At 43.6% G+C, this 16,377-nt stretch overlaps 1 protein-coding gene across 3 annotated transcripts; it reads right to left on the reverse strand.

Moving 5' to 3' along the window:
- Window positions 1-8,097: 8,097 nt before the first annotated feature.
- Window positions 8,098-16,061, reverse strand: ZC3H10 (zinc finger CCCH-type containing 10). 3 transcript variants are annotated; one of them, XM_074226408.1, is made up of 3 exons: window positions 15,955-16,061; window positions 15,533-15,681; window positions 8,098-14,112 (listed from the first exon to the last, which is right to left on the reverse strand). In XM_074226408.1, exon 3 carries the CDS (start codon window positions 14,066-14,068, stop codon window positions 12,773-12,775), a length of 1,296 nt encoding a protein of 431 aa, XP_074082509.1. In that variant the 5' UTR covers window positions 14,069-14,112; window positions 15,533-15,681; window positions 15,955-16,061; the 3' UTR covers window positions 8,098-12,772. The 3 variants fall into 3 exon arrangements, with proteins under 3 accessions (XP_074082509.1, XP_074082508.1, XP_074082507.1); XM_074226407.1 differs by having other exon boundaries at window positions 15,460-15,681; XM_074226406.1 differs by having other exon boundaries at window positions 15,456-15,681.
- Between the last annotated feature and the right edge of the window lie 316 nt (window positions 16,062-16,377).

The raw sequence follows: 16,377 nt of genomic DNA on the forward strand, positions 1-16,377 counted from the left end.
TGTGAATTGTTATATTTCTGGAAATCCCCATCCCCCCACACACAAAGTGACTAAAACACTTTTGATAAAATGAAGGGCTCCAAAATATATAGCACCCTTTTTCTGGTTGAAAATAACTGGATTGGGGGACACCTAGGTGGCACAGCAGATAAAGCACCGGCCCTGGAGTCAGGAGTATCTGAGTTCAAATCCGGCCTCAGACACTTAATATTACCTAGCTGTGTGGTCTTGGGCAAGCTACTTAACCCCATTGCCTTGTAAAAACCTAAACAAAAAAAAATAACTGGAATGAATGGTTAAGCAAATTGTGATATAGTTATAATATGGAATATTGCTGTGCTATAAGAAACAATGATCATGATAAATGAAAAGAAACTTAGAAAGACTTAACTGATGAAAAGTGAAATAAGCAGAGACGAAAACAATACACACAATGGTTGCAACAATGTATATTGCCACAAAAATATCTTTTTCAGAGAATGTTTTGAAATTATAACCAACTTGGTCCCAAAGAAGAGATATGAGAATACACTTCCTCCCACTTTTAACAGAAATATATCATTCATGGATTTACAACATTTCTTAGAATGTCATATTTTTTTTCTCTTTTAAAAAACTTTTCTTAGCTCTCTGGGAAGGGGTACAAATAGCATTAGAGGGGGAAATCTAAGTGACAAAACAGAAAAATCAATAAAAATTGATTATTAGATATCAATATTTGGCCAAAGGTACCATTCTTGTTGGTACAAAAGAATTATTTTTAAGAGCACTGTATTCATATAAAGGAAATGAACTCTTCCAAATCTCTCCTACAATGCAAAAATACCTTGTTCTGGAATTGATAGACATCACATTGAGTGACTCAAAGATGTTGTAATGCTTCCTTTAGATAAAGTTTAGTCTCTAAGAACCTAAAAAAGGCATACTGAATTCAGTTGTCATTCAAATGGACTGAAGGAGGTAGTATGATGAAGATGTTTCTCCTAATGTTGAGGGGAAGATGAGTAGAGGGAACACTTTCGAGTCAAGAAATCTGGATTCAACTCCCAGTTCTCACATGGACTAATTGAGTGATTCTGGACAGGTCATTTTAACTACTCAGTGTCTTCAGCCATTCTCTAAGACTAACTTGAAGAACCAAACAAATCAATAGACAAACTCAATAACAAATAGACATTTGTTAAATACTATTTGTATGCATACATACATATATATATATAAAACATAATACATATATATATATATACATATCTACTGTCAATTTTCTGGCACTGTGATAAGCATTAGGAATACAAAAAGAAGCAAAAGACAATTTCTGCCCTCAAGAGTATACAATCTGATAGAAGAGACAATATACAAATAAATATACATAAAGCAAATTACTCATCTTATTGGTAGAGAAAATTTCCTAAGAATTTCCTACATTAGTAAAACCACAGGTCCTGGGAAAAAAATTGTGACTTGTTTTGTTTTGTTTTCTCTCTCTCTGTATGTGTGTTTGTGTTTGAGAATTGAGGGTTCTTTGAAAGCTGAGAAAGATGATTGTGGACAAGTAGGCCAGGCCATGAGAACCTTGCTTTTGTGTGATCTCTGGATCTGAAGTCAGGGACAGACCTGGGTTTGCATGCCAATTCTGAAGATTATTAGCTGGGTAACTCAGAACAAATTGTGTAACTCCTCCAGTTCCTCTTTCATAAAATGAAGCTAATCGCTCATACTTGTTTCACAGCAACCCTATGAAGGTTATTTCTCAGTGTTGTTTAGGAGAGCCAAATGGGATAATGTAGGTACTTTAGAAAACTCTAGGAATGTCAGTTATTTAGACTGCAGGTTGTTGTTAAAGAAAAGGAAGACCAGAAAAAGAAGTGGGCTTCTTATGGAGTGAGAGTGAGGCATAACAGATGGCCAGTTAAAAACGTTGCCCAGGTACCCATGAAATGTAAGGTAATTTAGATCCTTTATGGAGGACCTGTGGGACAACAAAGACTCTGGATGTAAACAATGTGGATGGATTTTGATTTGCACAGATGGAAAGAATATCCCATAATTGAACCACAGATAGATATATTGAAACAGTAGAGCTAAAGTCCTCATCCTGTAGATTGAAGGCCAGCCTAGTTGAGGGACTCATTGACCTGTTGACTAATGACTGATAATTTCTTTTTTTTTTTTTAGTTTTTTTTTTGTAAGGCAAAGGGGGTTAAGTGGCTTGCCCAAGGCCACACAGCTAGGTGATTATTAAGTGTCTGAGACCGGATTTGAACCCAGGTACTCCTGACTCCAGGGCTGGTGCTTTATCCACTACACCACCTAGCCACCCTCCTGATAATTTCTTTTTAACAGTAATCTTTGAAAACTGTTATCAAGTGATATCTAGTTTTGAAGATATTTATGGAGAGAGAGAACCCTCACTAAGGAAGTCACAGGTCTTTGTAGCACAAATTTCATTATTAGATGGTAATGCCAGAGCACATTAGGCACAGCCCTGAGTCTGAGCCCCTCCCTATCTCTGTGAAGGAGAAATAGATGGTAGAGAAGATGCACCCCTGGCAGATAATTTATCTGGCTCTTCAGGGTGTGGATTTTATCTGCCATCTACTCCTCTATTCTGAGCCCCTGGCAGTGTTTCATCAGAGCTGCTTAGAACTTGTCTCCACCCAATAGCCTAACCTCAATTCTCTAATCTGGGGTTCCTATTTCCTTTTTTTTTTTTTTTTCTAAATCCCTTAGACTGGTTGCATGTGAACATTTTGGTCTGCAAGATCTGTTAAGGACTCAAACTGTTTCCATCTTCCTATCTCTTGTCATGCATCCTTCCACATCCCCAAGGAGAGTGAGGTGGGAGTAGGAGGGAAGGACAGGGAGGAGGGTCATGGGGGAGGCTGCATCGTACTGATGGCTTCATTCCAAAAGGAAAGAGCTTTGTTGCAGGTGGGGAGAAACTCAAGGTAAGGGATACTAAGCATTGGAGCAATGGGTGAAGCCAGGAATATTCTATTCCTCGAAGACCTCCCAACAAAGAGGCAGTCTCTCTCATCCCCCAACCCTCCCTACACACACTCATTCACTCGCTAGTCCAGACTGACTATCTGCAGGATAAAGTGTCCTCTGAAGGCTCCCTAATTCTTCACATCTGAGCATCGGAATTAGGTCCATGATGGGCAAAAGGGACAGAGAGCCTGGATCCTTCAAGTCCCCTCCCCCAACTGGAACTAAGAAGTACCCAAGCCCAGAAGCTGCAATGCAGACATCTGGTACACAAACACCTCATCTTCCTGTCTCTCCTTGGCATCCCTACTGCCTACGTGCCATCTGGTGGTGATTGGAGGTAATGGAAAGATTGGGAAGGTGGAAGGGAGAAGGGAGGAGGGAAGGGTTATTTACCAGTTGTATCATTTCTAAAGAGTGGGGCAAAGAAGATATTGAAGAAGAGATTCCTAGAGTTACAACTTTATTAAGATATAATTTATCAACATTTGATTTGTAATTGTTATATAATTATGTGAAAATTAATTCATAATTTAATAAGTATATCTGATGCTCATTATCTGTATGAACTTGGGCAAGTCATGGTCTTTGTCTGTAAAAAGAAGGGCTTGGACAAGAGAGTCTCTGAAATACTTCCAACTCTAGAGCTCTATAGCAACCTCTGTGGTAATCCTCTGAGCTACATTTAAACAACCCATAGCAAAAACATCTTACGGGGGCATACTTTACATAGGATTCTGTGACTGACACTAAAACCATTCTCCAATGCCTCATTATAATTTGAAGATTATCCTGGTTCTTTTTTTTTTGCAAAGCAATGGGGAGTAAGTGACTCATCCAAGGTCATACAGTTAGGTAATTATTAAATGTCTGAGATCATATTTGAACTGAGGTCCTCCTGACTCCAGGGCTGGTGCTCTATTCACTGCACCCCCTAACTGCCCCTATCCTAGGTTCCTGAAGGAGAAGATCACATCACCAGAGCTTTGAATGTAAGTCTGGAATGTCTGTAGTCTTGAGGACCCTTTCAGAGAAGTTCCTATTATCAGTTAGGTAGAAGCTGATAAATGTTTCAGCCACAAGCAGTTCTTGAAGACCATTTACCAAGCTATGGGTGGATGAGGGTTGCAATCAGGTCAGAAGACCACAGTACCCATGTTGATAAGATTAAAAATCCATGAAGGGTATTATTCTAAGGAAATAATCTGGTGTTAAGACAGTGATAGGAAATACAGCAGATACTGGGATCAGGTGCACTTTAACATGCTCTTTTGATTATCAGTCAATAAGAATTCATTAAGCAACAACTAAGTACAACAAAAGTGGTAGTTTTTGCCTTCTAGGAGTTTACATCTGTTACAATTCCCCTCTAAATTTAGGACCCAATCCTGAATTCACTGTTAAACACAGATGCAGTCTGACCATGGCAGAGGACACTAGGACTATCACCTCCTATTAATAGGACTCTTCCTACCATCTCCCACATTTATCTTCTCCAAGCTAAACATTCCCCAGGTCTATCAATCATTCTCATGACATGATTTCAAATACCTTCACTAGGTCATAGTGGCATAATGAAAAGAGTCCTGAATTTGAAATCAAAGGACCTGGGTTGAAATCCTGGCTCCACTCGGACCCAAGGTTAAGCTAAAGCTTCTCTGTTGTTTCAGAAGATGATTTCAAAGATTCCTTACATTTTTAAGTCTGTGATCTTAACAACCCTCTACTTCCCTGAATACTACTTAAGAATGACTTAGCTTATAAGACAGACCATACTGCTAACTAATATTGAACCTGTCTTTTTGTCCCTTGTCTTTTTCACATGAACAGCTCTCAGGACAGGACTTTCTCTTCCTTCCCTCACCCCCACCTTCATCAGAAGTTCAGACTTGCACAATTGATTTGGTGGATAGATTGGGAAGTCTTCACTTTTTTTTTCTCATTGTGCCTTCTGATCCTTTGACCCACTTTAAATTGACTTCAATTTGACTTGCTTCTATGCTATCTTGAGTACATTGTCTTTAACGAACTTTAATGAAACATTAACCATCCTAAGTCACAGAACTAAAATTGTCACACAGTCCTCTCCCAGATAATGACATTGGCTTTTGAGATCTTTAGGCCGGATAAATTCCTGATGTGATTTTTCTACTCTTGCTACTATTAGAGAAAGTTTTATGTGACCTGTGACCAGCCATCCCATGTATTGTACTCATATGATAATTTATCTTTTTTTTTTAGGTTTTTGCAAGGCAAATGGGGTTAAGTGGCTTGCCCAAGGCCACACAGCTAGGTAATTATTAAGTGTCTGAGACCAGATTTGAACCCAGGTACTCCTGACTCCAAGGCCGGTGCTTCATCCACTGTGCCACCTATCTGCCCTGATAATTTATCTTTTGGCTCATGAGGATGAAGATTCATCTTGAAGCAGACCCTAAGGACCTCTCCTTTCCCCTTCCTAGGAAAGTCACGGATCTTATATTTGAAATGGACAAGAAGGTGGAAAGGACAAGATTGGACCTTGGGGGCCAGAATTGACTAGTTCTAGAAAGAAACCTTTCTGTTGTCTTTGGGATTCTGGATTTCCTGCTTCCTGTGCAAATTGAGAATGTTAGAATTCCTATGAGGTAGACTAGAGCTACATCATGTGAAAAAGTTACTGGGATCTAAGACTTCTTGCTGGTGAGTAGAACTGGAAAAAGAAAAAGTAGAAGAGGCAAAATCATGACTAATCCTTCCTCTGAATCTTCAGCCTCAGAAAACTGAGGTGGCAAAAGATCTGTACTATGGAACTAGAACTAGAGTGGGGAAGACTAGAAGTTCTCCAGGTTAGACACATATGTGCCCCCTCATCCCTTACAACCTCTTAATAAGTGTGGGTGTTTTGAGAACTTCCCCCAGCTCCCTGCAGAATTGGGATGGCAATTGGGAGATGAGTGCATAATCTGTTTACTTTCATTTTTACCTTATTCCCCTAGGTTATTTAGCCATATAGTTTGAGTCCACTGTCAACTGGAGTGGAGGTATTGATGATTGAGAAAAGAGATTTTTGGATAGGGGGTGGCAGATCAAGTCATGGATTTCAAATTTCTGTCATTTGGACTAAAATCTGAACTCCACCAATGTTAGGTCTTAATGTTGCTTGGCCTTACTTGAAGGGACATGTGGTGGCTCCTCCTAGGAGGAGCACCCTAGGCATTTGTAGGCTGAGCATCATCTGGTGGTCAGTGAGGATAACACAGCTTGTAGGAAGACTACAGACATACAGGGTAGAGGATTTGAGAGAGTTACTGGGCTAGCTTGAAACTCAAGAAAAGTGCCACTCCGAGGGCAATTTAGAAAATGAGCATGGTGACACATTGACTTTCTGAAGTATGAGCTGATTTGGACTGCCCTTGCTGCAATGTGCTATGTAGTGTACATACAAAGCATCACATGGAACTTACAAAATGTAACATAAGAATTTTATTTCATTCAAATTTATAGTGCAAAAGCTCCTATGGGGCCCTGTTGCCTGACAGTCATTTTATTCTATTCTTATTATCCTCTCACTACTCCAATAGGAGTTGCTCTAAACTTTTCCTTCTCTCCTCAAACTTCCAATCACCCCTCACGTTTACAAGAGATAGAGGTTGCTTCCTATTTCACTCTGAGAAATGGGAGGCTGTCTAAATTTCCTCATCCTTCTTCTTTTATTTTTTATTTATTATTTATAAATTTATTTGTGTATTATTATTTTCAACCATTCTTTTCTCTGTATCAAAGGAAGGGGGTAGCTAGGTGACATAGTGAGTACTGGGTTTGGAATCAGGAAGACTCATCTTCATGAATTCAAATTTAGCCTCAAATACTTGCTATGTGACCCTGGGTAAATCATTTAACCTTGTTTGCCTCAGTTTCTTCATCTGTAAAATGAACTGAAGGGGCAGCTAGGTGGCCTAGTGGATAAAGCACCGGCCTTGGAGTCAGGAGTACCTGGGTTCAAATCCGATCTCAGACACTTAATAATTACCTAGCTGTGTGGTCTTGGGCAAGCCACTTAACCCCATTGCCTTGCAAAAAAAAAATGAACTAAAGAAGAAAATGGCAAGCCACTCCAATATCTTTGCCAAGAACACCCCAAACAGGGTGATGAAGAGTTGTATTTTGTCAGAACAAATTCTTAAGCATAATCTTTCCACCCTTTATTTCAATCTCTTCCTGCTGACTCTGTCCAGAATTCATCTCATAGTCATAGCTTATATTTATGTGGCACTTTATTATCTCAATTTTGCAGATGAGAGAATTGAGTTTCAAACAGTCTGTGACTTGCCAAGATCACACTGCAAGAAATTCAAACCAAGATCTCTCTTGACTGAAGGTTTAATGTTTTCTCTACTTCACATTGCCTGTTGCCTTTTCATGAATCTTTAAGCTCTTTAACTCTTGATTTTCCTACAAATATCCTAAAATCTTTCCTCAAACCATCCATCTGCTGTAAAATCCTCTCCATCATAGTAAATTTTTTAAAGTTACTTCAACTTGTCATTTTATTACTACCTCTTGTGACTTGATTTCCATTTCTACCACTCCATAAAAACTACAGTCATCAAAGGCATGATGGAACATACTTGTATCACTTCTTTATGGGGGACTCAAAACTGAAGTGCAGTAGGGAAAAGATCATAGATGTCTACACTAATTGAAGAGTGGGACACAGGGGTGGCTAGGTGGTGCAGTGGAGGGGCAGCTAGGTGGCGCAGTGGATAAAGCACTGGCTCTGGAGTCAGGAGTACCTGGGTTCAAATCCAATCTCAGACACTTAATAATTACCTAACTGTGTAACCTTGGGCAAGCCACTTAACTCCATTTGCCTTGCAAAAATTAAAAAAAAAGAATGGGACACAAAGCTGCCTCAGGAAAGGCAAGCCAGTCTAGCTCATTCACAGAGCTAAAATGTTCATGCTGATCAGCAAGTGGGGTCCATCAGTGAGTGGTTACTGACAAGATAGGAAGACTTGGTCTGAAAAAAAATTATCATATGAAATACAATGGTATATTTTTCTGGATTTTTCTTTAGTATTTGACATTTATGATCCCTTCATCTTTCTGGATCATCATTTAGCTTCTTCATTTCCCTACCTCTTTAACCAGTCTTGTCTTTTTTCCTCATCCTGATTTGTTAAGAAGGCTACTTTACAAAGTTTATCTTGGTTCTATTCTTTCTCACCTGGCAATCACATTGCTCCCAAAGCATTAGCTATCATGGAATACATGAACAAAAATGCACTTAAGTACTTGTTATTATTACATATACAACTACCCAATCTCTATCTTTTGCTTTGGCATCTCTTGAGTTACAGACTTGAATCTCCAATTGGCTAATGGTACTTCTCTACTAGAATATTCTAATCAAACCACCTTGCCACCTTCATTATGAGGTTGGTATCTTCCTGTCTGTACAAAGTGTTCTCAGAATATGGAATGCTGCTTTCCCCACCTCAATTAAAAATCTCTCTGTCCTTTAAAATTCAACTTAACTATCTTCTCCCTGATCCCTTAATTGGTAGGACTTTTCCATCTCTCTCATATATATCCATTATTATTTTAGAAACTTGTGACACACAGCCAGACCATAAAATGAACAAGAGGAGGGACCATGTTTTATACATCCTCAGGGACTTACCATTAGTTTCTACACACAGTAGAGATGTTCAGTAAATGTTCATTTAATCGATGAATTCCTATGAAATTTAATCTTTTGGCTCAAGCAATCAAAAGCATCAGACCCAACATGTCAAATATTTGCAAGGTGTGTGTGGCATACAAAGACAAAAAATGTAATTGTCCTGCTCCTCAAGGATTACAGACAAAATATGCCTGCTAAGTGTGTGTGTGTGTGTGTGTGTGTGTGTGTGTACTATGAAATAAAAAGTAATTGGGGGGGGCAAAAGGAGGGAGAAGAGGCCTCAGCAACTAAGAAAACAGGAAAGACTTTATGTAGGAGATGAGGATTGATTTGAGCCTCAAGGGAAACTAGAGATTCTAAGGGTCAGAGATAAGGAGTACATTCTAGTCACAGGGGACTAGATAAAAAGATAGAGCCCAGAATTTTAGCCTACCAAAAAAAAAAAACTTAGTTCTGATTCTGTCATGTAACAAATTAGCAATTCCTTCTGTGTCATTCACACAGTTACTAATAAATATATTTATCTAAGTCACTTCAATCCTGAAGAATGCCTTCATTTTGGCCAAAAAACAACACTTTGGTTATGCTCAACTAAATAATATTATGTATAGCTCCTATTTCTCCAATTTATCCACAAGACTATTGTGATTATCAAATGCATTCATAAAATCAAGATACTGTGTCTGCTCTACCAATCTGGTAATCCTATTTTAAAAAAGAAAAAATAAAAGTAATTTATTGGGACTTGTTTTTAGCTCAATTCAACAATCATTGATTAAGCACTGTGCTTTCTAGGTGCTCAGAAACAGAAATTACAGTATCCACACTCAAGGGGAGTATTCTAGTATAATAAGACAGGGTGAGGCATTTACACAAGTATATATAATACCAGGAAGAAAATGATTGAAAACATCGAAGATGTCAGAGGGGCATGGAAGAGATGGGATGGTTTCTTTCTTTTTTTTTTTTAAAGGTTTTTGCAAGGTAAATGGGGTTAAGTGGCTTGCCCAAGGCCACAGTTAGGTAATTATTAAGTGTCTGAGATCGGATTTGAACCCAGGTACTCCAGACTCCAGGGCCAGTGCTTTATCCACTATACCACCTAGCTGCCCCATGATGGGGTGGTTTCTTAATTTGGAAGGGTCAAGAACTTGTTTTTAAAATATTTTGACAACTGTTATTTCAATATAATTGTTTTTCTTTGTTGTCTTATGTATTTTATTTAATGCCTTTAAATACTTCTCTGAAAAGGAGTCAGTAGCCTTCAACATATTGCCAAAGGTGTTTATTTACACAAAAAGGTTAAGAATTCTTGATTTAGGAAATAGTAATTATTTCCAGCTAAGGGAGTCTAGGTAAACTTCTTGTACAATGAGGATCAAGAAGTGAAGTCGTCCACATAGAAGCAGTAATTGTAAGACCTAGGAGTCAAATTTGCTGATTGAGATAGTAGAAAAAGAAGGAACCAAGGACAATCTTGAGTGCTATAAACATTTAAGAGGGTGAAAGATTAAGAAGTATTGAAGAAAGCACAAAAATACACCAGAAAGGTAGAAGAGCCACTATGAGAGAGTAATGACCCAGAAGAGAAAGGTTTAGGGAATAAATAGGAGGGAGTGATCAGTAATGTCAAAAGCTGTAGGATGAAAAATAAAGATTTGAGAAACAGTTACTCGATTATGCAATTAGCTCACCAGTGACCTTAGAGAGTACAGTTTCAATACCTCAGATGCAACTGGAAGGCAGATTGAGGAGGGAGTGCGTGTTGAAGAAGGGTCAGTATTTTTTTCTCTCCTGGATTAGTATGGAACAGGAGACAGAAAGGCAGTTTACTGAATAGGGTACAGGTGAAGGAGGGTTTTCATTAGGATACCTGAGCATGTTTAGAGAAATGAAAATGACACTGAAACAATGAAGAGATGGGTCATTGCAGCAAGGTCCTGGAAGAGAGTGAAGGGAACGCGGAAAAGGGCATAAAGGAGTTGGCTTTGACCACTGAAGATGTACCTCATTTCTAGAAGGAATACAACATTCAACAAACATTAAGTGACTATAGTCCAGAGTGCTGGGGAATACAAATAACAAAAAATAAACAATTCCTGCTCTCAAGGCCCTTATACTCTCAAAGGATGACAGAGAACAGAAGAAATATTTTAAATTGTGGAGATGAGGGAGTGCTCGGTAGATGGCTTCAGTCTTCTTAGTGATGTTTGTAAAGAAGGTGCACTTTTTGAGGAAGGACTAGGAGATTTAGAACAGATGCTTGAGGGAACAAGCAAAAAAAGAAATAAGTGAAAGGATTGGTGTGCGTGTGAAGTAGTGAAAATTGAGTCGAATACAAATTTTGTGGGGGAGACAGTCAGTTTAGTTTTGTGACTTCCTCCAGAAACTCCCCTGCTTCTGAGCAGAAGAGAAGGCAAATGATAGGGGGTAGCCAGGGTTAGAGATTAACAGGACAGGAACATCACCCTGCCAATGAGCCCATGTTGGCTCCTAGTGCACACCACATTCTTTTTCAAGTGCTCATAAACAATTGTTTAATAATCCATTTTTAGAATTCTTCCAGCGATTGATGCCAAGCTTACTGGTCTACTTTCCAAAATCTATTATTTTTAAAAACTTTTGGAATATCTGACCAATTTCCAATCTTCTGGGATCTCTGTTTATTTTTGGCTTTTGACCTGTGTGATCATGGGGACAACAACCAGAGAAAGGAAGAAATCAGGGGTTCTGGTCTAGTTTAAAAGTTCTAAAGGTTACCGCAGGAAAGTTCAACCAATTCTGTTAACAAATATGATGTCTTATGAGAGGACACTTACATTTTTTTCCCCTTGGTTCAACCAACTATGGAGGCTTCAACTCGCCAGTGGCCCCCTTCTTAGTCCTCCTTACAGGTGACAGAACTCTCTTCTGAATAGTGGACACTAATCTTTTAAGAAATGACCTATCACAATACTGCTCAAGGTCTTACAGCCTAAAATACTGGCCTTTGAAGTAGAGTGGTCATTCAACTTCACAGATGCAGTGGGCGAGGGAATGCAACCTTGTGTGACATACAATCCATCTGCCATAGATATCACCCCCCTCCCCCACCCAACTTCTCCAGCACCTGCTATTTCAAAGTCAGGGAGGAAAGGGCAGAATCTGTCAGCTAGATGAACACTCCATCCCAGCTTCCCAGCAATACCTTTCACTGCCCCTCCTCCACCAATGACCCTAGGAGCCCTGGTCAGCAAGACTGCCTGGGAAGAACACTGCATTCAAGATACAGACAGGTTATTTTTAAACCTTACCATGTGTTGTCAGTCCCTTTACCTCCAACTTGAATCTTTACAGATCCAGAGAGACCTTAGTTCTGGGATCCACAGCTCATCTCACTATCCCCTAAAAAAGCCATTTCCACACTGCCCATATTTGGTTGTGTTCAGATGTTAAAATAGGATTCCCAATCAGAACCTCCCAGAAAGTCTCCATTGCCTTCTTTTTGTTAAAAATAATTATTTTATTTCTTTGGAAAATGGTGGGGCCCTGGTCTGTGGACTCCTAACCCCACCTGGATTAACAATTCCCTAGCCCACTGCCCTGAAACATTAGAGCCTCCTGGTATTACTCTCCCCAACCCTGGGTCCAGAGGAATCCTCATATTGAGAATGGACCAACGCCTCTGAAAGCTCTGAATTCTGATTCTCCTTGCTCGCCCATCACCCACCCTTTATAGGGTTTGGGTTCATTTTCAAATATCAGTGCTGGAGTCTGTGAAGGTACAGGAGGAGAGGGCAGTGTTTGGGAGAGCTCAACATCCCATTGATTAAGTCTTTCTGGGAAGACAAAAGCCCTTCAGTCATCCCTGCCTCTCCGGCAGCCTGAAGTTCTGGTTCCCTCGTAGGCCCCTCTGGGTGGGCTGGAGGGAAGTTCTAAAGGTGTGCTTCTTAGAAGGCTGGGGAAAATCTAACCTTCCCTCACCTCTTCTGGGAGAAAAACCACCCAGTACTCCTAAGTCTGCTATCCTCTTCATTCTCTCATGAGCTCTCTTCCATGCACATGAAGAGAAGAATGAGCCCTCTGCTCCCACCCTCTGCCAGGAAGGCAGTATCAGAGAAGTGTCCAGTGCCCTTGTCAGTGAGGCATGGCAGTAATGCGCATGCTCTGTGAGGCAATGGGGTAAGTCACCATGGGGGTAGTGGTGTGGCTCATTGTGATTCCTGCCAGTGGCTGGGCCATTGAAACAGCCACAGGGGCTACAGACACGGCCACAGGGGCCATGGAAACTGGAGGTGGGGCCATGCCTTGGGCAATTGTCTGGGCCAGGGCAGCTGAGAGCGGTGTGATCTCTGGATTCAAGTGAGGGGGTGGTGGGGCTGTGGGAGGTGCTGCATTAGTCGGTGGGGCTGCTGGTGCACCTGTGGGGGCTACAAGCTCTTGCTGGGACACAGGTCTAGGCTGCAGGGCCTGGCTGCTGAGTGTGGTGTGTGTTTGGGCAATGCCATGGTTATAGTTGGTGACAGTGCCCACGCTGGGTGCCAATGTTTGCTCTGTAGCTGGCGCTGTGGAGCTCAGGGTCATGACCTTGGCCTGGTTACGGAATTGGGCGTTCTGCTCCAACAGGACTTCATTTGTGGCCAACAAGTTGTTGACCTGCTTCTTTAGCTCTTCTACCCGCTTTCTGAGCATAGCATTCTCCTCTTCTAGCAACCGGCACTCCAGTCCTCGAGGTGGGGCCAGGCTGTACTCAAATGTCTCAAAGTGGGAACCATCTGAGGGGCACCCACCCCCTCCCCGACGACGTTTGGGGCATGGCTCATGGTCCTCAAAGCTCCGATCTGATAGATCATATGTGTCATAAAGATCATGGCGACGGCTGGTGGGCACTGCCCCTGTAGATCCCCCTCCACCAGTGCCCCCCCCACCCCGAGCTTCAAACTCAAAATCCCTCTGTAGATGGCGGAACTTGCACTTGGCACCACGCTGACAATCCCCTTTAAGAAAGTCCCGGCAGATGGGAACCTCCTCTTTGCCATTGGGGAGATCTGCTGGGGAGAGGCCCAGGCCAGCTGCCACTTTCTGCCGTAGGCGTGGGGGGAGTTCACCTGTCTTCTTGTAGCCATCCTCATCCTCCTTGGAGCCGTGGATGAAGCGGCAGTTCAGACGACTGCATTCTTTGTTCTGGAAGTCATGGCAGAAGATAAACTCGTTCTTGCTCACACCCAAGTTGGAGACCTCACTCATGTCCGGGTGGCGGTAGCGGCAGCGCTTGCCCCGCTTACATACATTCCTCAGAAAGTCCCGGCATATGGCATCCGAGTTGCCCACATTAGCTCCTGCCCCGGCTCCGCCGGCTTCCTCACTGCCCCCACCTCCAGAGCTGCCGTTACTGCCCCCCGTGCCATTGGTGTAGCTGTCTCGTTCAGGCATTCTGGTCCCACTCCAAATGAGTGGCTTCTTCCTTTTCTGCCACCCTTGGGGATAAAGAGGAGGAAAAAAAGGAGAGTAGCGTCAGAGAAAGGGATCCCTGGGAAAAAACCCGGCCTCTCTCTGATCTTCACAGTGAGAGCCTGGTCCAAGGGGCTGCTAGTAGATTCTGTGCCTACTGTTCTTAAAGATGGCAACTGCTGCCCACCCCTAGACATGAAAAGTCCTCAGGAGAGGACTTGCCTAACCCTGGTATACTTGATCTTGTAGGGCATGATTCACTTTCCTTGCTTATTCTGGGCAGAGGAGAAGGAAAAAGGGGGGGGGGGGGGGATCAGGAGAGGGTTAAGCTACCCATCTGCTGATTAATGAGGGCTAGCCTAAGAGGGAAGGTAAGGTAGGATTTTGCCTCCCTCCTCACTGACCTTATTAAAGTCACTGGAATGAAATCAAAACTTTTCATAAGAGTTTGAACAAGTGGGGGGGCGGGGAGGAAGAGGGAAGAGTGTGAAGAGTTGAAGACAGGATGCTGGGGACACCAGGGAAAAGGACAATAAGCGCATTTATGTGCTCAGACCTACTCTGGACTTTTCCCAAAGTGGTGGTAGCTTTTATATTCCAAATCTCCAGACTTTCTGGAATCTTGGAAGAAGGGAGATATGTCACCAGCTTGGGATGCCCCTAAATGTTTCTGGGTGTCTATTACATGGGGAGGAGAGAGATTCGGCAGCTGTTGTCTCCCTACCCTGAAGATGAAAAAAGTTTTTTGGTAAACAAGGCCAAAATGGGAGGAGGAAGTTAATCTGAACCCTGTCAACTCCAGAGAAACCTTTCAGTCCCTCCTCCTTCACCACCAAATACCCCTTCTCACCTCCTACTCATCAAAACCCCACCCTGGCTCAGATGGATTTTATGAGAGGTTTGACTTAACACTAAGCCAGGCGACTTCTCACGCTCACAAAGTTCTGATTTATTTATAGACTCTATAAAATCCTCTCAAATCTTCTTCTTTCCTCAAGGGACATCTGCACTATCAAGTCCACTGCCTGCCCCACCCTCTGGCCCAGGTTTGCCATCTCTGTTGCCATGTCTTACACCCCGAGTATTTTCCATGTGATGCTCAGGCCCCCTCTGCTGCTCAGGGCTGGCAGCACCATCATTCTTTCCCTTGAATCAGGGCCGCCTCTCCTGCCTTTAGTCCCAATAGTCTAACTTGGTCCCTCCTTAACCCTCTTCCAGATAGGTGGATAAGGTTGTAACTGGGCCAAGGTGCAGCAGGTGAAGGGCAGTGGTATTTCATTTCATTGAATGGTTGCATTTAAAGTGAGAATTCATGTCAACAGCGGCTAGAAGCGCTAAGGAGGTCCTGGAAGCTGAGGGGAGCTGCTACCTGCCTCCCGTCACAAGCGTCCCGGGACGGAGACCTAGGGGAGCTCAGGGCAAGCCTGGGTCTGCGGCGGGGTCCACCTGCACATCACTGGCGGGCCCCGGGCGGGCGGCAGGGCCTCCGTGGGGCCCCGCGGGTTTCCATGAGACGAGTGGCGGCGTCCAGCGGGGCGGAGGGCCCTGGGCGGCTCCCTCCTCGGGCTCCAGGGTCTCTGGCTGTCCTCTGCTACCTGCCAAAGGGAAGTGAGGTTGAGAGCGGGAGGGGGCGGGGGCCGGACGGGGCCTGGAGAGCCACGGCTTCGGGGCGGGAGGAGTCTGCGCGGCGGGCCCCCGAGGGCCTTGCAACCCCTGCTCAGGGGCCCCGTGACGTCACGCGGCGGGGGAAAGGGGTGCGCTGAGCCGGGGGGGGGGGTCCTCGTGGCCAGGAAGCCTCGGCCGGCGGCCCCACGGCCCGCAGCGGGCCGAGCCGGGGCAGGCGGGTCCCGGCTCTTCCCCTCCCTCACCTGCACCCGGAGGCACCGCCGTCCCGGCCAAAGCCACCAGTACCGCCAGCCGGCTCCTCCGACTCTGACAAAGAGCCGCCCACCAAGAGCCACTTCCGCTTCCTCCGGAAGAGGCGACGCTCTAGGAAGCGGCCCCGGAACCAGACTCGTTCGACCTCGGGCCCAGGAAGCTCCCAGCAGGCCCCGCGCGTTGCCATGGCAACACGACGCTCCGCGTCTCGGCGACCAGGAAGTAACGCGAACCCGGTTCCATCTTAACCGGCGGCCCCCCAAAGTGCCCGGAGGCGCCCACGGTTTATTCCTTTCCAAGAGCTGCTCCCAACTACCCTCTTTTAAATCTCCCACATTTGGCTCCACCGCTAGGGCTCCTCGCAGAGCCGCACCTCTTTGTGCCCTGCCCTCCAATCAGCCTTCAATCCCGTC

This window comes from Macrotis lagotis, chromosome 2 (assembly GCF_037893015.1).
Source record: "Macrotis lagotis isolate mMagLag1 chromosome 2, bilby.v1.9.chrom.fasta, whole genome shotgun sequence".
Lineage (NCBI taxonomy): Eukaryota > Metazoa > Chordata > Mammalia > Peramelemorphia > Peramelidae > Macrotis > Macrotis lagotis.

Excerpts from the sequence above, each read along its gene's own strand:
- ZC3H10 (XM_074226408.1), bottom strand. The coding sequence starts at position 14,068 with ATGCCTGAACGAGACAGCTACACCAATGGCACGGGGGGCAGTAACGGC.